The following is a 25,516-nucleotide window of genomic DNA, read 5'->3' on the forward strand; positions in this document are numbered from 1 at the left end:
GTCATTCCCAGCCGATACAGATACTGTCATTCCCAGCCGATACAGATACTGTCATTCCCAGCCGATACAGATACTGTCATTCCCAGCCGATACAGATACTGTCATTCCCAGATATAGATACTGTCATTCCCAGATATAGATACTGTCATTCCCAGCCGATATAGATACTGTCATTCCCAGATACAGATACTGTCATTCCCAGCCGATACAGATACTGTCATTCCCAGATACAGATACTGTCTTTCCCAGATACAGATACTGTCATTCCCAGCCGATACAGATACTGTCATTCCCAGCCGATACAGGTACTGTCGTTCCCAGCCGATACAGATACTGTCATTCCCAGCCGATACAGATACTGTCATTCCCAGATACAGATACTGTCATTCCCAGCCGATACAGATACTGTCATTCCCAGATATAGATACTGTCATTCCCAGATACAGATACTGTCATTCCCAGATATAGATACTGTCATTCCCAGCCGATACAGATACTGTCATTCCCAGCCGATACAGATACTGTCCTTCCCAGATACAGATACTGTCATTTCCAGCCGATACAGATACTGTCATTCCCAGCCGATACAGATACTGTCATTCCCAGCCGATACAGATACTGTCATTCCCAGCCGATATAGATACTGTCATTCCCAGATACAGATACTGTCATTCCCAGCCGATACAGATACTGTCATTCCCAGATATAGATACTTTCATTCCCAGATACAGATACTGTCGTTCCCAGCCGATACAGATACTGTCATTCCCAGCCGATACAGATACTGTCATTCCCAGATACAGATACTGTCCTTCCCAGATACAGATATTGTCCTTCCCAGATACAGATACTGTGCCTATCGGCATGTTGTCTGGTGGTAATGTGTAACATGGTAACATATCAGAGTGGTCATATCTTCCTGTCTGGTGATATCAGGTAATATTTAAGTGTCTAGCGCCCACTTCACATGTACCTGTCCTGTGTACCTGGGACAGAACGACCCCTAGTCCCCTGTACCTGGGACAGGACGGCCCATAGCTAGTCCCCTGTACCTGGGACAGGACGGCCCCTAGTCCCCTGTACCTGGGACAGGAAGGCACCTAGTCCCCTGTACCTGGGACAGGATGTCCCCTAGTCCCCTGTACCTGGGACAGGACGGCCCCTAGTCCCCTGTACCTGGGACAGGAAGGCCCCTAGTCCCCTGTACCTGGGACAGGACGGCCCCTTTTCGGCCCCAGGACGGCCCCGAAAACGCTGTCTAATACCCCCCAAACGTTTGACGAGCCCATCTCTCTGCGGTTGAAAGACGGAGGTCCAGATCTGCTCATACCTTGGCCGGATCTCGTTCGGGATGCCCAGCTTGTTGAAGAGGTGGAATAGCTCCCGGGCAATTCCCTTGGAGACTGCCGCCCATAGGGGCCTCGGGATATCGGGTGGCATAATCTACTATTACCAGGATGTACCAGTGTCCTGGTGCCATGTTTACCAGGATGTACCAGTGTCCTGGTGCCATGTTTACCAGAATGTACCAGTGTCCTGGTGCCACGTTTACCAGGATGTACCAGTGTCCTGGTGCCACGTTTACCAGGATGTACCAGTGTCCTGGTGCCATGTTTACCAGGATGTACCAGTGTCCTGGTGCCATGTTTACCAGGATGTACCAGTGTCCTGGTGCCATGTTTACCAGGATGTACCAGTGTCCTGGTGCCATGTTTACCAGGATGTACCAGTGTCCTGGTGCCATGTTTACCAGGATGTACCAGTGTCCTGGTGCCATGTTTACCAGGATGTACCAGTGTCCTGGTGCCATGTTTACCAGGATGTACCAGTGTCCTGGTGCCATGTTTACCAGGATGTACCAGTGTCCTGGTGCCATGTTTACCAGGATGTACCAGTGTCCTGGTGCCATGTTTACCAGGATGTACCAGTGTCCTGGTGCCATGTTTACCAGGATGTACCAGTGTCCTGGTGCCATGTTTACCAGGATGTGCCAGTGTCCTGGTGCCATGTTTACCAGGGGCCCAACTATGTCCACTGCGATCCGTTCAAATGGCACCCTGATGATCAGTAGCGGGACCAGCAGGTTTGGGAAGTGTGCATTTGGGGCGGTGATTTGACACTCCGGGCAGCTTTGGCAATAGTCTTCCAAGGCTCGCCTCATACCGGGCCAGTGGAACCGGGCGCCGACCTGTTCCCGGGTCTTCTCCATTCCCAGGTGCCCAACAGATGGGTGTGGGCCAGCTGGAGAACAGATCCCACGTTTCATCAGGGCAGCAACAGCACCTCTAACCCTAACCCTGATACTATAGTCTTCCAAGGCCCGCCTCACATCGGGCGTCGACCTGTTCCCGGGTCTTCTCCATTCCCAGATGCTCCCCCAACAAATGGGTGTGGGCCAGCTGGAGAACAGTTCCCACGTTTCGTCATGGCAGCAACAGCACCTCTAACCCTAACCCTGATACTATAGTTTTCCAAGGCCCGCCTCATACCGGGCCAGTGGAACCTGGCGCCAACCTGTTCCCGGGTCTTCTCCATTCCCAGGTGCCCAACAGATGGGTGTGGGCCAGCTGGAGAACGGTTCCCACGTTTCGTCAGGGCAGCAACAGCACCTCTCGAAGTTCCCCCTGTTGGTGCTATACCTGATACAAATTGCTTGATTTGGAAATGACGGTATGGCCAGTCACTCACCCCCTGAAGTAGCTGGCCATCCACCACTATCACTTGGACCGCGGCGGCTTTCAAGTTCGGATCCTCCCACTGGGCGGTCCTGAACTGTCCCCTCAGTTGGCCCATGGCCATCCACCACTATCACATCCTCCCAATGGGCGGTGCTGAACTGTCCCCTCAGTTGGCCCATGGCCATCCACCACTATCACATCCTCCCACTGGGCGGTCCTGAACTGTCCCCTCAGTTGGCCCATGGCCATCCACCACTATCACATCCTCCCACTGGGCGGTCCTGAACTGTCCCCTCAGTTGGTCCATGGCCATCCACCACTATCACATCCTCCCACTGGGCGGTCCTGAACTGTCCCCTCAGTTGGCCCATGGCCATCCACCACTATCACATCCTCCCACTGGGCGGTCCTGAACTGTCCCCTCAGTTGGCCCATGGCCATCCACCACTATCACATCCTCCCACTGGGCGGTCCTGAACTGTCCCCTCAGTTGGCCCATGGCCATCCACCACTATCACATCCTCCCACTGGGCGGTCCTGAACTGTCCCCTCAGTTGGCCCATGGCCATCCACCACTATCACATCCTCCCACTGGGCGGTCCTGAACTGTCCCCTCAGTTGGTCCATGGCCATCCACCACTATCACATCCTCCCAATGGGCGGTGCTGAACTGTCCCCTCAGTTGGCCCATGGCCATCCACCACTATCACATCCTCCCACTGGGCGGTCCCGAACTGTCCCCTCAGTTGGCCCATGGCAGGTGTCTCGGCTGGACCCTCGAAATTGATGAGGGAGAGAATGAGCTCCATTGTTTTGGCTCCTGGGCCGTTGTCCTGTTGGAAGGTCCTGAGCGCTCTGGAGGAGGTTTTCATTAAGGATCTCTCTTTACTTTGCTCTGCTCATTTTTCCCTCGATCTTGACTAGTCTCCCAGTCCCTGCTGCTGAAAATGCTGCTGCCACCACCATGCTTCACCATAGGGATGGTGCCAGGTTTCCTCCAGACACTTTGTACCTGGCCAAAGAGTTCAATCTTGATTTCATCAGACCAGAGAATCTTGTTTCTCATTGTCCGAGAGTCCTTTTGGTGCCTTTTGGCAAATCGTGTTTCCAAGCCAAATCTGAGTTGTATTGAGGTAGGCTAACTTTAGCTAGCTAGCTAGTTAGGTAGCTAGCTAGCTAGTTAGGTAGCTAACTTTAGCTAGCTAGTTAGTTAGGTAGCTAACTTTAGCTAGCTAGCTAGTTAGGTAGGCTAACTTTAGCTAGCTAGTTAGGTAGGCTAACTTTAGCTAGCTAGTTAGGTAGGCTAACTTTAGCTAGCTAGCTAGTTAGGTAGGCTAACTTTAGCTAGCTAGCTAGTTAGGTAGGCTAACTTTAGCTAGCTAGCTAGTTAGGTAGCTAACTTTAGCTAGCTAGCTAGGTAGGCTAACTTTAGCTAGCTAGCTAGTTAGGTAGGCTAACTTTAGCTAGCTAGCTAGTTAGGTAGGCTAACTTTAGCTAGCTAGCTAGTTAGGTAGCTAACAAGCCAACTTCAGCTATACTAGCGATGACAGGGATAATGATTATCAAACGAACGGTAGGGTATTAGGGTACTTTGGAAGAGCATGCAAACCATAGTTGTGGTCAATCTGTATAGGGCTTTTCAATCTGTATAGGGCTTTTCAATCTGTATAGGGCTTTTCAATCTGTATAGGGCTTTTCAATCTGTATAGGGCTTTTCAATCTGTATAGGGCGTTTCAATCTGTATAGGGCGTTTCAATCTGTATAGGGCTTTTCAGTCTCAAACGTCCAATCTGTATAGGGCTTTTCAATCTGTATAGGGCTTTTCAATCTGTATAGGGCGTTTCAATCTGTATAGGGCTTTTCAGTCTCAAACGTCCAATCTGTATAGGGCTTTTCAATCTGTATAGGGCTTTTCAATCTGTATAGGGCGTTTCAATCTGTATAGGGCTTTCAATCTGTATAGGGCGTTTCAATCTGTATAGGGCTTTTCAATCTGTATAGGGCTTTTCAATCTGTATAGGGCTTTTCAATCTGTATAGGGCTTTTCAATCTGTATAGGGCTTTTCAATCTGTATAGGGCTTTCCAATCTGTATAGGGCTTTTCAATCTGTATAGGGCTTTCAATCTGTATAGGGCGTTTCAATCTGTATAGGGCTTTTCAATCTGTATAGTGCTTTTCAATCTGTATAGGGCTTTTCAATCTGTATAGGGCTTTTCAGTCTCAAACGTCCAATCTGTATAGGGCTTTTCAATCTGTATAGGGCTTTTCAATCTGTATAGGGCTTTTCAATCTGTATAGGGCTTTTCAATCTGTATAGGGCTTTTCAATCTGTATAGGGCTTTTCAGTCTCAAACGTCCAATCTGTATAGGGCTTTTCAATCTGTATAGGGCTTTTCAATCTGTATAGGGCGTTTCAATCTGTATAGGGCTTTTCAATCTGTATAGGGCTTTTCAATCTGTATAGGGCTTTTCAATCTGTATAGGGCGTTTCAATCTCAAACGGCCGTGATCCTTTGAAAGCATTGGGGGCAATAAAACAACAGAACCATCCAATAAAGGGAAGTGGGTGGAGGAGTGATTTCCACGTTGATCTTGGAAAAAGGGGGTGTGAATTGTTTACATAATTCTAATCCAAAACGTAGCTTCATTTACTCGTTGTGACCCACTCAGGTTCCAAACTACATTTTAGAAAATACTGACTTTGTGCCCATATTTATCCTATTTACACTTCGTAGTCAATTTTGAGACAAAAATGTTTCTGACTCATATCGATGCCTTATAGGCCGTTTTCAAAGGGATAAGGAGTGACAGTCACTCTTTAAGGGTTAAAGGGTTGAGGGTTAAGGGTTACGAGTTGAGGGTTAAGGGTTGAGGGTTAAGAGTTGAGGGTTAAGGGTTGAGGGTTAAGGGTTAAGGGTTAAGAGTTGAGGGTTAAGGGTTAAGAGTTGAGGGTTAAGGGTTAAGAGTTGAGGGTTAAGAGTTGAGGGTTAAGAGTTGAGGGTTGAGAGTTGAGGGTTAAGGGTTGAGGGTTAAGGGTTAAGGGTTAAGAGTTGAGAGTTGAGGGTTAAGAGTTGAGGGTTAAGGGTTAAGAGTTGAGGGTTAAGAGTTGAGGGTTAAGAGTTGAGGGTTGAGAGTTGAGGGTTAAGGGTTAAGGGTTAAGAGTTGAGGGTTAAGGGTTGAGAGTTGAGGGTTGAGGGTTGAGAGTTGAGGGTTGAGAGTTGAGGGCTAAGGATGGAAGGGTTAAGAGTTAAAGGTTAAGGGTTAAGGGTTAAGAGTTGAGGGTTAAGAGTTGAGGGTTAAGAGTTGAGGGTTAAGAGTTGAGGGTTGAGGGCTAAGGGTTGAGGGTTAAGGGTTAAAGGTTAAGGGTTAAGGGTTAAGAGTTGAGGGTTAAGAGTTGAGGGTTGAGAGTTGAGGGTTAAGAGTTGAGGGTTAAGAGTTGAGGGTTAAGAGTTGAGGGCTAAGGGTTGAGGGTTAAGGGTTGAGGGTTAAGAGTTGAGGGTTAAGAGTTGAGGGTTAAGAGATAAGGGTTAAGAGTTGAGGGTTGAGGGCTAAGGGTTGAGGGTTAAGGGTTAAGAGATGAGGGTTAAGAGTTGAGGGTTGAGGGCTAAGGGTTGAGGGTTAAGAGTTGAGGGTTAAGGGTTAAAGGGTTAAGAGTTGAGGGTTAAGAGTTGAGGGTTAAGAGTTGAGGGTTAAGAGTTGAGGGTTTAGGGTTGAGGGCTAAGGGTTGAGGGTTAAGAGTTGAGGGCGAAGGGTTGAGGGTTAAGAGTTGAGGGTTGAGGGCTAAGGATTGAGGGTTGAGGGTTAAGAGTTGAGGGTTAAGAGTTGAGGGTTAATAGTTGAGGGTTAATAGTTGAGGGTTAATAGTTGAGGGTTAAGAGTTGAGGGTTGAGGGTTAAGAGTTGAGGGTTAAGAGTTGAGGGTTAAGGGTTGAGGGTTGAGGGCTAAGGGTTGAGGGTTAAGAGTTGAGGGTTAAGAGTTGAGGGTTAAGAGTTGAGGGTTAAGAGTTGAGGGTTAAGAGTTGAGGGTTGAGGGTTAAGAGTTGAGGGTTGAGGGTTAAGAGTTGAGGGTTGAGGGTTGAGGGCTAAGGGTTGAGGGTTGAGGGTTAAGAGATGAGGGTTAAGAGTTGAGGGTTGAGGGCTAAGGGTTGAGGGTTAAGAGTTGAGGGTTGAGGGCTACGGGTTAAGGGTTGAGGGTTAAGGGTTGAGGGTTAAGAGTTGAGGGTTAAGAGTTGAGGGTTGAGGGTTAAGAGTTGAGGGTTGAGGGTTAAGAGTTGAGGGTTAAGAGTTGAGGGTTAAGAGTTGAGGGTTAAGAGTTGAGGGTTAAGGTTTGAGGGTTGAGAGTTGAGGGTTGAGGGCTAAGGGTTGAGGGTTAAGAGTTGAGGGTTAAGAGTTGAGGGTTGAGGGCTAAGGGTTGAGGGTTGAGGGTTAAGAGATGAGGGTTAAGAGTTGAGGGTTGAGGGCTAAGGGTTGAGGGTTAAGAGTTGAGGGTTGAGGGCTAAGGGTTAAGAGTTGAGGGTTAAGAGTTGAGGGTTAAGAGTTGAGGGTTAAGTATATAAGTTGTATGTTGTGACTTCTGTAATTTCTTTGACTCCAGTGTGTATGGTCTAAACTGGTCATCTTATCTCTATCTGTCCAGCGATCTATCTGGCTAAGAAGAACATCAGGAAACAGGGGGAGCTGGTGGACTATGAGAAGGTGACTATTCTAACCTCTAATCGTTGCCAAACCTTTACTAACCCTTTACTAAACCGGTATTAACCCTTTACTAAACCTTTACTAAACCTGTATTAACCCTTTACTAACCCTTTACTAAACCTGTATTAACCCTTTACTAAACCTGTATTAACCCTTTACTAAACCTTTACTAAACCTGTATTAACCCTTTACTAAACCTGTATTAACCCTTTACTAAACCTGTATTAACCCTTTACTAAACCTTTACTAAACCTGTATTAACCCTTTACTAAACCTGTATTAACCCTTTACTAAACCTGTATTAACCCTTTACTAAACCTGTATTAACCCTTTACTAAACCTTTACTAAACCTGTATTAACCCTTTACTAAACCTGTATTAACCCTTTACTAAACCGGTATTAACCCTTTACTAACCCTTTACTAAACCTGTATTAACCCTTTACTAAACCTGTATTAACCCTTTACTAAACCTGTATTAACCCTTTACTAAACCTTTACTAAACCTGTATTAACCCTTTACTAAACCTGTATTAACCCTTTACTAACCCTGTATTAACCCTTTACTAAACATTTACTATACCTTTACTAAACCTGTATTAACCCTTTACTAAACCTTTACTAAACCTGTATTAACCCTTTACTAAACCTGTATTAACCCTTTACTAAACCTTTATTAACCCTTTACTAAACCTGTATTAACCCTTTACTAAACCTGTATTAACCCTTTACTAAACCTTTATTAACCCTTTACTAAACCTGTATTAACCCTTTACTAAACCTGTATTAACCCTTTACTAAACCTTTACTAAACCTGTATTAACCCTTTACTAAACCTGTATTAACCCTTTACTAAACCTGTATTAACCCTTTACTAAACCTTTACTAAACCTGTATTAGCCCTTTACTAAACCTGTATTAACCCTTTACTAAACATTTACTATACCTTTACTAAACCTGTATTAACCCTTTACTAAACATTTACTAAACCTGTATTAACCCTTTACTAAACCTGTATTAACCCTTTACTAAACATTTACTATACCTTTACTAAACCTGTATTAACCCTTTATTAACCCTTTACTAAACCTGTATTAACCCTTTACTAAACCTGTATTAACCCTTTACTAAACCTTTACTAAACCTGTATTAACCCTTTACTAAACCTGTATTAACCCTTTACTAAACATTTACTATACCTTTACTAAACCTGTATTAACCCTTTACTAAACATTTACTAAACCTTTACCAAACCTGTATTAACCCTTTACTAAACCTGTATTAACCCTTTACTAAACCTGTATTAACCCTTTACTAAACCTGTATTAACCCTTTACTAAACCTGTATTAACCCTTTACTAAACCTGTATTAACCCTTTAATAAACCTGTATTAACCCTTTACTAAACCTGTATTAACCCTTTACTAAACCTGTATTAACCCTTTACTAAACCTTTACTAAACCTGTATTAACCCTTTACTAAACCTGTATTAACCCTTTACTAAACCTGTATTAACCCTTTACTAAACCTGTATTAACCATTTACTAAACCTTTACTAAACCTGTATTAACCCTTTACTAAACCTGTATTAACCCTTTACTAAACCTGTATTAACCCTTTACTAAACCTGTATTAACCCTTTACTAAACCTGTATTAACCCTTTACTAAACCTGTATTAACCCTTTACTAAACCTTTACTAAACCTGTATTAACCCTTTACTAAACCTGTATTAACCCTTTACTAAACCTGTATTAACCCTTTACTAAACCTGTATTAACCCTTTACTAAACCTTTACTAAACCTGTATTAACCCTTTACTAAACCTGTATTAACCCTTTACTAAACCTGTATTAACCCTTTACTAAACCTGTATTAACCCTTTACTAAACCTGTATTAACCCTTTACTAAACCTTTACTAAACCTGTATTAACCCTATACTTAACCTGTATTAACCCTTTACTAAACCTGTATTAACCCTTTACTAAACCTGTATTAACCCTTTACTAAACCTGTATTAACCCTTTACTAAACCTGTATTAACCCTTTACTAAACCTTTACTAAACCTGTATTAACCCTTTACTAAACCTGTATTAACCCTTTACTAAACCTGTATTAACCCTTTACTAAACCTGTATTAACCCTTTACTAAACCTGTATTAACCCTTTACTAAACCTGTATTAACCCTTTACTAAACCTTTACTAAACCTGTATTAACCCTTTACTATACCTGTATTAACCCTTTACTAAACATTTACTAAACCTGTATTAACCCTTTACTATACCTTTACTAAACCTGTATTAACCCTTTACTAACCCTTTACTAAACCTGTATTAACCCTTTACTAAACCTTTACTAAACCTGTATTAACCCTTTACTAAACCTGTATTAACCCTTTACTAAACCTGTATTAACCCTTTACTAAACCTGTATTAACCCTTTACTAAACATGTATTAACCCTTTACTAAACATTTACTAAACCTGTATTAACCCTTTACTATACCTTTACTAAACCTGTATTAACCCTTTACTAAACCTGTATTAACCCTTTACTAAACCTGTATTAACCCTTTACTAAACATTTACTAAACCTGTATTAACCCTTTACTAACCCTTTACTAAACCTGTATTAACCCTTTACTAAACCTTTACTAAACCTGTATTAACACTTTACTAACCCTTTACTAAACCTGTATTAACCCTTTACTAAAACTTTACTATATCTGTATTAACCCTTTACTAAACATTTACTATACCTGTATTAACCCTTTACTAAACCTGTATTAACCCTTTACTAACCCTTTACTAAACCTGTATTAACCCTTTACTAAACATTTACTAAACCTGTATTAACCCTTTCCTAAACCTTTACTAAACCTGTATTAACCCTTTACCAATTACTTACTAAACATTTATTATTCTAACCTACTAACCAAACCTTTACTAAACCTTTACTAACCTTTAAACTATTCTAGCCTACTGACCAAACCTTGACTAAACCTTTACTAAACCTTTACTAATTAACTAGTCTAACCTACTGACTAAACCTTTACTAAACCTTTACTAACCCTTTACTAAACCTCTATTAACTCTTTACTAAACCTTTACTATACCTGTATTAACCCTTTACTGAACCTGCATTAACCCTTTACTAAACCTGTATTAACCCTTTACTAAACCTGTATTAACCCTTTACTAAACCTGTATTAACCCTTTACTAAACCTGTATAACCCTTTACTAAACCTGTATTAACCCTTTACTAAACCTGTATTAACCCTTTACTAAACCTTTATTAAACCTGTATTAACCCTTTACTAAACCTGTATTAACCCTTTACTAAACCTTTATTAACACTTTACTAACCCTTTACTAAACCTGTATTAACCCTTTACTAAACCTGTATTAACCCTTTACTAAACCTGTATTAACCCTTTACTAAACCTTTATTAACTCTTTACTAAACCTTTACTATACCTGTATTAATCCTTTACAAACTATTCTAACCTACTGACCAAACCTTTACTAAACCTTTACTAAACTTTTACTAATTAACTAGTCTAACCTACTGACCAAACCTTTACTAAACCTTTATTAACCCTTTACTAAACATTTACTAAACCTTTACTATACCTTTATTAACCCTTTACTAAACCTGTATTAACCCATTACTAAACCTGTATTAACCCTTTACTAAACCTGTATTAACCCATTACTAAACCTGTATTAACCCTTTACTAAACCTGTATTAACCATTTACTAACCCTTTACTAAACCTTTATTAACCCTTTACTAAACCTTTATTAACACTTTACAAACTATTCCAACCTATGGACCAACCCTTTACTAAACCTGTATTAACCCTTTACTAAACCTTTACTAAACCTGTATTAACCATTTACTAAATCTTTATTAATCCTTTAACTAGTCTAACCTACTAACCAAAGTTTTCCTAAACATTTCCTAAACCTTTAGTAAACCTTTCCTATCTACACTATCTGTCTGTCCTTCAATAGGATCACTAACCGTCCTTCAGTAGGATCACTAACCGTCCTTCAGTAGGATCACTAACCGTCCTTCAGTAGGATCACTAACCGTCCTCCAGTAGGATCACTAACCGTCCTTCAGTAGGATCACTAACCGTTCTTCAGTAGGATCACTAACCGTTCTTCAGTAGGATCACTAACCGTTCCTCAGTAGGATCACTAACCGTTCTTCAGTAGGATCACTAACCGTCCTTCAGTAGGATCACTAACCGTCCTTCAGTAGGATCACTAACCGTCCTTCAGTAGGATCACTAACCGTCCTTCAGTAGGATCACTAACTGTCCTTCAGTAGGATCACTAACCGTCCTTCAGTAGGATCACTAACCGTTCTTCAGTAGGATCACTAACCGTCCTCCTGTCCTTCTCATCCCTTCTCCTCTTCAGGAGAACTACATCACTAACCGTCCTCCTGTAGGATCACTAACCGTCCTCCTGTCCTTCTCATCCCTTCTCCTCTTCAGGAGAACTACATCACTAACCGTCCTTCAGTAGGATCACTAACCGTCCTCCTGTAGGATCACTAACCGTCCTCCAGTAGGATCGCTAACCGTCCTCCAGTAGGATCGCTAACCGTCCTCCAGTAGGATCGCTAACCGTCCTTCAGTAGGATCACTAACCGTCCTTCAGTAGGATCACTAACCGTTATTCAGTAGGATCACTAACCGTTATTCAGTAGGATCACTAACCGTTCTTCAGTAGGATCACTAACCGTCCTTCCGTAGGATCACTAACCGTCCTTCAGTAGGATCACTAACCGTCCTTCAGTAGGATCACTAACCGTCCTTCAGTAGGATCACTAACTGTCCTCCAGTAGGATCACTAACTGTCCTCCAGTAGGATCACTAACCGTCCTTCAGTAGGATCACTAACCGTCCTCCAGAAGGATCACTAACCGTCCTTCAGTAGGATCACTAACCGTCCTCCAGTAGGATCACTAACCGTCCTTCAGTAGGATCACTAACCGTCCTCCAGTAGGATCACTAACCGTCCTCCAGTAGGATCACTAACCGTCCTTCAGTAGGATCACTAACCGTCCTCCAGTAGGATCACTAACCGTCCTTCAGTAGGATCACTGACCTTCCTCCTGTCCTTCTCATCCCTTCTCCTCTTCAGGAGAACTACATCACTAACCGTCCTCCTGTCCTTCTCATCCCTTCTCCTCTTCAGGAGAACTACATCACTAACCGTTCTTCAGTAGGATCACTAACCGTCCTTCAGTAGGATCACTAACCGTCCTCCAGTAGGATCACTAACCGTCCTTCAGTAGGATCACTAACCGTCCTTCAGTAGGATCACTAACCGTCCTCCAGTAGGATCACTAACCGTCCTTCAGTAGAATCACTAACCGTTCTTCAGTAGGATCACTAACCGTTCTTCAGTAGGATCACTAACCGTCCTTCAGTAGGATCACTAACCGTCCTTCAGTAGGATCAGTAACTGTCCTTCAGTAGGATCACTAACCGTCCTTCAGTAGGATCACTAACTGTCCTTCAGTAGGATCACTAACCGTCCTTCAGTAGGATCACTAACCGTTCTTCAGTAGGATCACTAACCGTCCTCCTGTCCTTCTCATCCCTTCTCCTCTTCAGGAGAACTACATCACTAACCGTCCTCCTGTAGGATCACTAACCGTCCTCCTGTCCTTCTCATACCTTCTCCTCTTCAGGAGAACTACATCACTAACCGTCCTTCAGTAGGATCACTAACCGTCCTCCTGTTGGATCACTAACCGTCCTCCAGTAGGATCACTAACCGTCCTCCAGTAGGATCACTAACCGTCCTTCAGTAGGATCACTAACCGTCCTTCAGTAGGATCACTAACCGTCCTTCAGTAGGATCACTAACCGTCCTTCAGTAGGATCACTAACCGTCCTTCAGTAGGATCACTAACTGTCCTCCAGTAGGATCACTAACCGTCCTTCAGTAGGATCACTAACCGTCCTTCAGTAGGATCACCAACCGTCCTTCAATAGGATCACTAACCGTCCTCCAGTAGGATCACTAACCGTCCTTCAGTAGGATCACTAACCGTCCTTCAGTAGGATCACTAACCGTCCTTCAATAGGATCACTAACCGTCCTTCAGTAGGATCACTAACCGTTCTTCAGTAGGATCACTAACCGTCCTTCAGTAGGATCACTAACCGTCCTTCAGTAGGATCACTAACCGTCCTCCTGTCCTTCTCATCCCTTCTCCTCTTCAGGAGAACTACATCACTAACCGACCTCCTGTCCTTCTCATCCCTTCTCCTCTTCAGGAGAACATCCTACACTGTCTGTCCTCCAGTAGGATAACTAACCGTCCTCCAGTAGGATCACTAACCGTCCTCCTGTCCTTCTCATCCCTTCTCCTCTTCAGGAGAACTACATCACTAACAGTCCTCCAGTAGGATCACTAACCGTCCTTCAGTAGGATCACTGACCTTCCTCCTGTCCTTCTCATCCCTTCTCCTCTTCAGGAGAACTACATCACTAACCGTCCTCCTGTCCTTCTCATCCCGTCTCCTCCACAGGAGAACTACATCACTAACCGTTCTTCAGTAGGATCACTAACCGTCCTTCAGTAGGATCACTAACCGTCCTCCAGTAGGATCACTAACCGTCCTTCAGTAGGATCACTAACCGTCCTTCAGTAGGATCACTAACCGTCCTCCAGTAGGATCACTAACCGTCCTTCAGTAGGATCACTAACCGTCCTCCAGTAGGATGACTAACCGTCCTCCAGTAGGATCACTAACCGTCCTCCAGTAGGATCACTAACCGTCCTCCAGTAGGATCACTAACCGTCCTTCAGTAGGATCACTGACCTTCCTCCTGTCCTTCTCATCCCTTCTCCTCTTCAGGAGAACTACATCACTAACCGTCCTCCTGTCCTTCTCATCCCTTCTCCTCTTCAGGAGAACTACATCACTAACCGTTCTTCAGTAGGATCACTAACCGTCCTTCAGTAGGATCACTAACCGTCCTCCAGTAGGATCACTAACCGTCCTTCAGTAGGATCACTAACCGTCCTTCAGTAGGATCACTAACCGTCCTCCAGTAGGATCACTAACCGTCCTTCAGTAGGATCACTAACCGTCCTCCAGTAGGATCACTACCGTCCTCCAGTAGGATCACTAACCGTCCTTCAGTAGGATCACTAACCGTCCTCCAGTAGGATCACTAACCGTCCTTCAGTAGGATCACTGACCTTCCTCCTGTCCTTCTCATCCCTTCTCCTCTTCAGGAGAACTACATCACTAACCGTCCTCCTGTCCTTCTCATCCCTTCTCCTCTTCAGGAGAACTACATCACTAACCGTTCTTCAGTAGGATCACTAACCGTCCTTCAATAGGATCACTAACCGTCCTCCAGTAGGATCACTAACCGTCCTCCAGTAGGATCACTAACCGTCCTTCAGTAGGATCACTAACCGTCCTTCAGTAGGATCACTAACCGTCCTCCAGTAGGATCACTAACCGTCCTTCAGTAGGATCACTAACCGTCCTTCAGTAGGATCACTAACCGTCCTTCAGTAGGATCACTAACCGTCCTTCAGTAGGATCACTAACCGTCCTCCAGTAGGATCACTAACCGTCCTTCAGTAGGATCACTAACCGTCCTTCAGTAGGATCACTAACCGTCCTCCTGTCCTTCTCATCCCTTCTCCTCTTCAGGAGAACTACATCACTAAACGTCCTCCAGTAGGATCACTAACCGTCCTCCTGTCCTTCTCATCCCTTCTCCTCTTCAGGAGAACTACATCACTAACCGTCCTCCTGTCCTTCTCATCCCTTCTCCTCTTCAGGAGAACTACATCACTAACCTTCCTCCTGTCCTTCTCATCCCTTCTCCTCTTCAGGAGAACTACATCACTAACCGTCCTCCAGTAGATTCACTAACCGTCCTCCTGTCCTTCTCATCCCCTCCCCTCTTCAGGAGAACTACATCACTAACCGTCCTCCTGTCCTTCTCATCCCTTCTCCTCTTCAGGAGAACTACATCACTAACCATCCTCCAGCAGGATCACTAACCGTCCTTCAGTAGGATCACTAACCGTCCTTCAGTAGGATCACTAACCGTCCTTCAGTAGGATCACTAACCGTTCCTCAGTAGGATCACTAACCGTTCTTCAGTAGGATCACTGACCTTCCTCCTGTCCTTCTCATCCCTTCTCCTCTTCAGGAGAACTACATCACTAACCGTCCTCCTGTCCTTCTCATCCCTTCTCCTCCACAGGAGAACTACATCACTAACCGTTCTTCAGTAGGATCACTAACCGTCCTTCAGTAGGATCACTAACCGTCCTCCAGCAGGATCACTAACCGTCCTTCAGTAGGATTACTAACCGTCCTTCAGTAGGATCACTAACCGTCCTCCAGTAGGATCACTAACCGTCCTTCAGTAGGATCACTAACCGTCCTCCAGAAGGATCACTAACCGTCCTCCAGTAGGATCACTAACCGTCCTTCAGTAGGATCACTAACCGTCCTCCAGTAGGATCACTGACCGTCCTTCAGTAGGATCACTGACCTTCCTCCTGTCCTTCTCATCCCTTCTCCTCTTCAGGAGAACTACATCACTAACCGTCCTCCTGTCCTTCTCATCCCTTCTCCTCTTCAGGAGAACTACATCACTAACCGTTCTTCAGTAGGATCACTAACCGTCCTTCAGCAGGATCACTAACCGTCCTCCAGTAGGATCACTAACCGTCCTTCAGTAGGATCACTAACCGTCCTTCAGTAGGATCACTAACCGTCCTCCAGTAGGATCACTAACCGTCCTTCAGTAGGATCACTAACCGTCCTCCAGAAGGATCACTAACCGTCCTTCAGTAGGATCACTAACCGTCCTTCAGTAGGATCACTAACCGTCCTTCAGTAGGATCACTAACCGTCCTCCAGTAGGATCACTAACCGTCCTCCAGTAGGATCACTAACCGTCCTTCAGTAGGATCACTAACCATCCTTCAGTAGGATCACTAACCGTCCTCCTGTCCTTCTCATCCCTTCTCCTCTTCAGGAGAACTACATCACTAACCGTCCTCCAGTAGGATCACTAACCGTCCTCCTGTCCTTCTCATCCCTTCTCCTCTTCAGGAGAACTACATCACTAACCGTCCTCCTGTCCTTCTCATCCCTTCTCCTCTTCAGGAGAACTACATCACTAACCTTCCTCCTGTCCTTCTCATCCCTTCTCCTCTTCAGGAGAACTACATCACTAACCGTCCTTCAGTAGGATCACTAACCGTCCTCCTGTCCTTCTCATCCCTTCTCCTCTTCAGGAGAACTACATCACTAACCGTCCTCCTGTCCTTCTCATCCCTTCTCCTCTTCAGGAGAACTACATCACTAACCGTCCTCCTGTCCTTCTCATCCCTTCTCCTCTTCAGGAGAACTACATCACTAACCGTCCTCCTGTCCTTCTCATCCCTTCTCCTCTTCAGGAGAACTACATCACTAACCGTCCTCCAGTAGGATCACTAACCGTCCTCCTGTCCTTCTCATCCCCTCCCCTCTTCAGGAGAACTACATCACTAACCGTCCTCCTGTCCTTCTCATCCCTTCTCCTCTTCAGGAGAACTACATCACTAACCGTCCTCCTGTCCTTCTCATCCCTTCTCCTCTTCAGGAGAACTACATCACTAACCGTCCTCCTGTCCTTCTCATCCCTTCTCCTCTTCAGGAGAACTACATCACTAACCGTCCTCCTGTCCTTCTCATCCCTTCTCCTCTTCAGGAGAACTACATCACTAACCGTCCTCCAGTAGGATCACTAACCGTCCTCCTGTCCTTCTCATCCCCTCTCCTCTTCAGGAGGACTACATCACTAACCGTCCTCCAGTAGGATCACTAACCGTCCTCCTGTCCTTCTCATCCCCTCCCCTCTTCAGGAGAACTACATCACTAACCGTCCTCCTGTCCTTCTCATCCCTTCTCCTCTTCAGGAGAACTACATCACTAACCGTCCTCCTGTCCTTCTCATCCCTTCTCCTCTTCAGGAGAACTACATCACTAACCGTCCTCCTGTCCTTCTCATCCCTTCTCCTCTTCAGGAGAACTACATCACTAACCGTCCTCCTGTCCTTCTCATCCCTTCTCCTCTTCAGGAGAACTACATCACTAACCGTCCTCCAGTAGGATCACTAACCGTCCTTCAGTAGGATCACTGACCTTCCTCCTGTCCTTCTCATCCCTTCTCCTCTTCAGGAGAACTACATCACTAACCGTCCTCCTGTCCTTCTCATCCCTTCTCCTCTTCAGGAGAACTACATCACTAACCGTCCTCCTGTCCTTCTCATCCCTTCTCCTCTTCAGGAGAACTACATCACTAACCGTCCTCCTGTCCTTCTCATCCCTTCTCCTCTTCAGGAGAACTACATCACTAACCGTCCTCCTGTCCTTCTCATCCCTTCTCCTCTTCAGGAGAACTACATCACTAACCGTCCTCCTGTCCTTCTCATCCCTTCTCCTCTTCAGGAGAACTACATCACTAACTGTCCTCCTGTCCTTCTCATCCCCTCTCCTCTTCAGGAGAACTACATCACTAACCGTCCTCCTGTCCTTCTCATCCCTTCTCCTCTTCAGGAGAACTACATCACTAACCGTCCTCCTGTCCTTCTCATCCCTTCTCCTCTTCAGGAGAACTACATCACTAACCGTCCTCCTGTCCTTCTCATCCCTTCTCCTCTTCAGGAGAACTACATCACTAACCGTCCTCCTGTCCTTCTCATCCCCTCTCCTCTTCAGGAGAACTACATCACTAAACGTCCTCCTGTCCTTCTCATCCCCTCTCCTCTTCAGGAGAACTACATCACTAACCGTCCTCCTGTAGGATCACTAACCGTCCTCCTGTCCTTCTCATCTCTTCTCCTCTTCAGGAGAACTACATCACTAACCGTCCTCCTGTCCTTCTCATCTCTTCTCCTCTTCAGGAGAACTACATCACTAACCGTCCTCCTGTCCTTCTCATCTCTTCTCCTCTTCAGGAGAACTACATCACTAACCGTCCTCCAGTAGGATCACTAACCGTCCTCCTGTAGGATCACTAACCGTCCTCCTGTCCTTCTCATCCCCTCTCCTCTTCAGGAGAACTACATCACTAACCGTCCTCCAGTAGGATCACTAACCGTCCTCCTGTAGGATCACTAACCGTCCTCCTGTCCTTCTCATCCCCTCTCCTCTTCAGGAGAACTACATCACTAACCGTCCTCCTGTCCTTCTCATCCCTTCTCCTCTTCAGGAGAACTACATCACTAACCGTCCTCCTGTCCTTCTCATCCCTTCTCCTCTTCAGGAGAACTACATCACTAACCGTCCTCCTGTCCTTCTCATCCCTTCTCCTCTTCAGGAGAACTACATCACTAACCGTCCTCCTGTCCTTCTCATCCCCTCTCCTCTTCAGGAGAACTACATCACTAACCGTCCTCCTGTCCTTCTCATCCCTTCTCCTCTTCAGGAGAACTACATCACTAACCGTCCTCCTGTCCTTCTCATCCCTTCTCCTCTTCAGGAGAACTACATCACTAACCGTCCTCCTGTCCTTCTCATCCCCTCTCCTATTCAGGAGAACTACATCACTAACCGTCCTCCTGTCCTTCTCATCCCTTCTCCTCTTCAGGAGAACTACATCACTAACCGTCCTCCTGTCCTTCTCATCCCTTCTCCTCTTCAGGAGAACTACATCACTAACCGTCCTCCTGTCCTTCTCATCCCTTCTCCTCTTCAGGAGAACTACATCACTAACCGTCCTCCTGTCCTTCTCATCCCTTCTCCTCTTCAGGAGAACTACATCACTAACCGTCCTCCTGTCCTTCTCATCCCTTCTCCTCTTCAGGAGAACTACATCACTAACCGTCCTTCAGTAGGATCACTGACCTTCCTCCTGTCCTTCTCATCCCTTCTCCTCTTCAGGAGAACTACATCACTAACCGTCCTCCAGTAGGATCACTAACCGTCCTCCTGTCCTTCTCATCCCTTCTCCTCTTCAGGAGAACTACATCACTAACCTTCCTCCTGTCCTTCTCATCCCTTCTCCTCTTCAGGAGAACTACATCACTAACCTTCCTCCTGTCCTTCTCATCCCTTCTCCTCTTCAGGAGAACTACATCACTAACCGTCCTTCAGTAGGATCACTAACCGTCCTTCAGTAGGATCACTAACCGTCCTTCAGTAGGATCACTAACCGTTCTTCAGTAGGATCACTAACCGTCCTCCTGTAGGATCACTAACCGTCCTTCAGTAGGATCACTAACCGTCCTTCAGTAGGATCACTAACCGTCCTCCTGTCCTTCTCATCCCTTCTCCTCTTCAGGAGAACTACATCACTAACCGTCCTCCTGTCCTTCTCATCCCTTCTCCTCTTCAGGAGAACATCCTACACTGTCTGTCCATCAGTAGGATCACTAACCGTCCTCCAGTAGGATCACTGACCTTCCTCCTGTCCTTCTCATCCCTTCTCCTCTTCAGGAGAACTACATCACTAACCGTCCTCCTGTCCTTCTCATCCCTTCTCCTCTTCAGGAGAACTACATCACTAACCGTCCTCCTGTCCTTCTCATCCCCTCTCTTCTTCAGGAGAACTACAGCATCCTGCACAAGAGGATTAACCACACCTGGGACTTTGTGGTGATGCAGGCCAGAGAACAGCTCAGGTAACTACACACACACACTCAGACACTCAGACACACACACACACACACACTCAGACACACACACACACACAGACACACACACACACACTCAGACACACACACACACACACACACACACACACACACACACACACACACACACACACACTCAGACACACACACACACACTCAGACACACACACAGACACACACACAGACACACACACACACACAGACACACACACACACACACACACACTCAGACACACACACACACACACACACACAGACACACACACACACACACACACACACACACACACACACACACACTCAGACACACACACACACTCAGACACACACACACACACACACACACACACACACACACACACACACACACACACAGACACACACACACACACACACACACTCAGACACACACACACACACACACACTCAGACACACACACACACACACTCAGACACACACACACACACACACTCAGACACACACACACACACACACACACTCAGACACACTCAGACACACACACACACACACCTCTCTTCACTCTGTGTGTCTCTCTGTGTGTCTCTCTGCAGGGCCTCTAAGCAGAGGAAGAAGGCTGACCGTATCGTTCTGGAGTGCCAGGAGCAAGCCTACTGGTTGACCAACAAACCATGTGTAAATATGCCACTATATTACTACTAGACTACTACTAGACTACTACTATACTGCTATGACTACTACTACAAGCCTACTGGCTGACCAACAAACCATGTGTAAATATGCCACTATACTACTAGACTACTACTATACTACTACTATACTACCACTATACTACTACTAGACTACTACTACTATACTACTACTAGACTACTACTACTATACTACTACTAGACTACTACTACAAGCCTACTGGCTGACCAACAAACCATGTGTAAATATGCCACTATATTACTACTAGACTACTACTATACTACTACTATACTACCACTATACTACTACTAGACTACTACTACTATACTACTACTAGACTACTACTACTATACTACTACTAGACTACTACTACAAGCCTACTGGCTGACCAACAAACCATGTGTAAATATGCCACTATACTACTACTATACTACTACTAGACTACTACTATACTACTACTAGACTACTACTATACTACTACTAGAAGGCTGACCGTATCGTTCTGGAGTGCCAGGAGCAAGCCTACTGGTTGACCAACAAACCATGTGTAAATATGCCACTATATTACTACTAGACTACTACTAGACTACTACTATACTGCTATGACTACTACTACAAGCCTACTGGCTGACCAACAAACCATGTGTAAATATGCCACTATACTACTAGACTACTACTATACTGTTTTGACTACTACTACCGATATTACTACTATATTACTACTAGACTACTACTATAATACTACTATGACTACTACTGCCGCTATTACTACCGATATTACTACTATACTACTACTATACTACTACTATACTACTACTACCGATATTACTACTATATTACTACTATACTACTACTATAATACTACTACTATATTACTACTATATTACTACTATACTACAACTATGACTACTACTACCGATATTACTACTATATTACTACTATACTACTACTATACTACTACTATAATACAACTATGACTACTACTGCCGCTATTACTACCGATATTACTACTATATTACTACTATATTACTACTAGACTACTACTATAATACAACTATGACTACTACTGCCGCTATTACTACCGATATTACTACTATACTACTACTATACTACTACTATACTACTACTACCGATATTACTACTATATTACTACTATACTACTACTATAATACTACTACTATATTACTACTATACTACAACTATGACTACTACTACCGATATTACTACTATATTACTACTATACTACTACTATACTACTACTACTATATTACTACTATACTACTACTACTATATTACTACTATACTACTACTATACTACTACTATACTACTACTACCGATATTACTACTATACTACTACTATACTACTACTATAATACAAATATGACTACTACTACTACCGATATTACTACTATATTACTACTATACTACTACTATACTACTACTATAATACAACTATAACTACTACTACCGATATTACTACTATACTACTACTATACTACTACTATAATACAACTATGACTACTACTGCCGCTATTACTACCGCTATTACTACTATACTACTACTATACTACTACTATACTACTACTATAATACAAATATGACTACTACTGCCGCTATTACTACCGATATTACTACTATTATATTACTACTATACTACTACTATACTACTACTATACTACTACTATATTACTACTATACTACTACTATGACTACTACTATATTGCTACTATACTACTACTACTACTACTACTATATTACTACTATACTACTACTATATTACTACTATACTACCACTATACTACTACTATACTACTACTATATTACTACTATACTACTACTATGACTACTACTATATTGCTACTATACTACTACTACTACTACTACTATTATACTACTACTAGACTACTACTAGACCACTACTATATTACTACTATACTACTACTATAATACAACTACTACTACTACTACTACTATAATAATTATTACTACTGCTACTACTACTAGACTACTACTGCTACTACTAGACTACTACTAGACCACTACTATATTACTACTATACTACTACTATAATACAACTACTACTACTACTACTACTATAATACAACTACTACTACTACTACTACTATAATAATTATTACTACTACTGCTACTACTAGATCACTACTATATTACTACTATAATAATTATTACTACTACTGCTACTACTAGATCACTACTATATTACTACTATATTACTACTAGACTACTACTATACTACTACTATACTACTACTACTACTATAATAATTATTACTACTACTGCTACTACTAGATCACTACTATATTACTACTATATTACTACTAGACTACTACTATACTACTACTATACTACTACTATGACTACTACTACCGATATTGTAGGAGGAGAGAGGGTGAGAGGGAGAGGAGGGGAGGGAGATGAGGGGAGAGAGGGTGAGAGGGATAGGAGGGAGAGAGTGGAGGGGAGGGTGCACTCTCTCTTCTGTTCCTTAATTCTCATGAATTAAAGAGGAGGAGTGGAGGAACAGAAGAGTGAAGAGGAGAGAGAGAATAGAGGGAGAGGAGAGAGAGAGAATGGAGGAAATAGAGTGGAAATCATGAGCTAAGTGCTGACACTCCCTCAGAGCTGACTGTGTGTGTGTGTGTGTGTCAGCTGACCAAGATGGCGTAGCAGTCGGACTTCTGTTTTTGTCTTGTCCCGTCCCGTGTACAGCCGTGGCCAAAGGTTTTGAGAACGACACAAATATTCATTTTCACAAAGTCTGCTGCCTCAGTTTGTATGATAGCAATTTGCAAATACCTCAGAATGTTATGAAGAGTGATCAGATGAATGCAAAGTCCCTCGTTGGAAATGAACTGAATCCCCCCAAAAACATTTCTACTGCATTTCAGCCCTGCCACAAAAGGACCAGCTGACATCATGTCAGTGATTCTCTCGTTAACACAGGTGTGAGTGTTGATGAGGACAAGGCTGGATATCACTCTGTCATGCTGATTGAGTTCGAAAAACAGACTGGAAGCTTCAAAAGGAGGGTGGTGCTTGGAATCATTGTTCTTCCTCTGTCAACCATGGTTACCTGTAAGGAAACACGTGCCGTCATCATTGCTTTGCACAAAAAGGGCTTCACAGGCAAGGATATTGCTGCCAGTAAGATTGCACCTAAATCAACCATGTATGGGATCATCAAGAACTTCAAGGAGAGCGGTTCAATTGTTGTGAAGAAGGCTTCAGGGCGCCCAAAAAAGTCCAGCAAGCACCAGGACCGTCTCCTGAAGTTGATTCAGCTGCGGGATCGGGGCACCACCAGTACAGAGCTTGCTCAGGAATGGCAGCAGGCAGGTGCTGCACGCACAGTGAGGCAAAGACTTTTGGAGGATGGCCTGGTGTCAAGAAGGGCAGCAAAGAAGCCACTTCTCTACAGGAAAAACATCAGGGACAGACTGATATTCTGCAAAAGGTACAGGGATCAAACTGCTGAGGACTGTGGTAAAGTCATTTTCTCTGATTAATCCACTTTCTGATTGTTTGGGGCATCCGGAAAAAAGCTTGTCCGGAGAAGCCAAGGTGAGCGCTACCATCAGTCCTGTGTCATGCCAACAGTAAAGCATCCTGAGACCATTCATGTGTGGGGTTGCTTCTCAGCCAAGGGAGTGGGCTCACTCACAATTTTGCCTAAGAACACAGCCATAAATAAAGAATGGTACCAACACATCCTCCGAGAGCAACTTCCCCCAACCATCAAGCAACAGTTTGGTGATGAACAATGCCTTTTCCAGCATGATGGAGCACCTTTCCATAAGGCAAAAGTGATAACTAAGTGGCTCGGGGAACTAAACATCGATATTTTGGGTCCATGGCCAGGAAACTCCCCAGACCTTAATCTCATTGAGAACTTGTGGTCAATCCTCAAGAGGCAAGTGGACAAACAAAAACCCATAAATTCAGACAAACTCCAAGCATTGATTATACAAGAATGGGCTGCCATCAGTCAGGATGTGGCCCAGAAGTTAATTGGCAGCATGCCAGGGTGGATTGCAGAGGTCTTGAAAAAGAAGTGTCAACACTGCCAATATTGACTCTTTGCATCAACTTCATGTAATAGTCAATAAAAGCCTTTGATGCTTATGAAATGCTTGTAATTATTATTCATTATTCCATAGTAACTTCTGACAAAAATATCTAGACACTGAAGCAGCAAACTTTGTGAAAATTAATATTTGTGTCATTCTCAAAACTTTTGGCCACGACTGTATATATAGTTTTCTTCGTATATATATATATATATATTGTACGTATTTTTCATCTCAATTTCCATCTACAGACTGAACATATTCTCCTGCAACCAGCCTCACCCAATGTGGTACGGATCTGCTATCTTTATACTTAAGAACTGGAACCCCCCACCAGGAGCTAACCAGCTAACTATCTACTAGCTAGTAGTCAGTTAGCCACTGCTAGCGGTCATCACCGTTAACCCGGACATCAACCAGCCTCACCCAATGTGGTACGGATCTGCTATCTTTATACTTAAGAACTGGAACCCCCCACCAGGAGCTAACCAGCTAACTATCTACTAGCTAGTAGTCAGTTAGCCACTGCTAGCGGTCATCACCGTTAACCCGGACATCAACCAGCCTCACCCAATGTGGTACGGATCTGCTATCTTTATACTTAAGAACTGGAACCCCCCACCAGGAGCTAACCAGCTAACTATCTACTAGCTAGTAGTCAGTTAGCCACTGCTAGCGGTCATCACCGTTAA

General features: G+C 44.1%; 1 protein-coding gene across 1 annotated transcript in view; it reads left to right on the plus strand.

The window, feature by feature from the left end:
- Nucleotides 1-3,367: 3,367 nt before the first annotated feature.
- Nucleotides 3,368-25,516, plus strand: part of LOC129842398 (regulator of G-protein signaling 11-like) — a 49,912-nt gene continuing 27,763 nt past the window's right edge. Inside the window, exons 1-4 of the mRNA XM_055910940.1 lie at nt 3,368-3,521; nt 7,316-7,374; nt 19,977-20,053; nt 20,639-20,720. Of these exons, the coding sequence (XP_055766915.1) occupies nt 3,368-3,521; nt 7,316-7,374; nt 19,977-20,053; nt 20,639-20,720 (372 nt within the window). The remainder of the gene's footprint in view (nt 3,522-7,315; nt 7,375-19,976; nt 20,054-20,638; nt 20,721-25,516) is intronic.

The sequence above is a fragment of the Salvelinus fontinalis genome, unplaced genomic scaffold (genome assembly GCF_029448725.1).
Source record: "Salvelinus fontinalis isolate EN_2023a unplaced genomic scaffold, ASM2944872v1 scaffold_0037, whole genome shotgun sequence".
Taxonomy (NCBI): Eukaryota; Metazoa; Chordata; class Actinopteri; order Salmoniformes; family Salmonidae; genus Salvelinus; species Salvelinus fontinalis.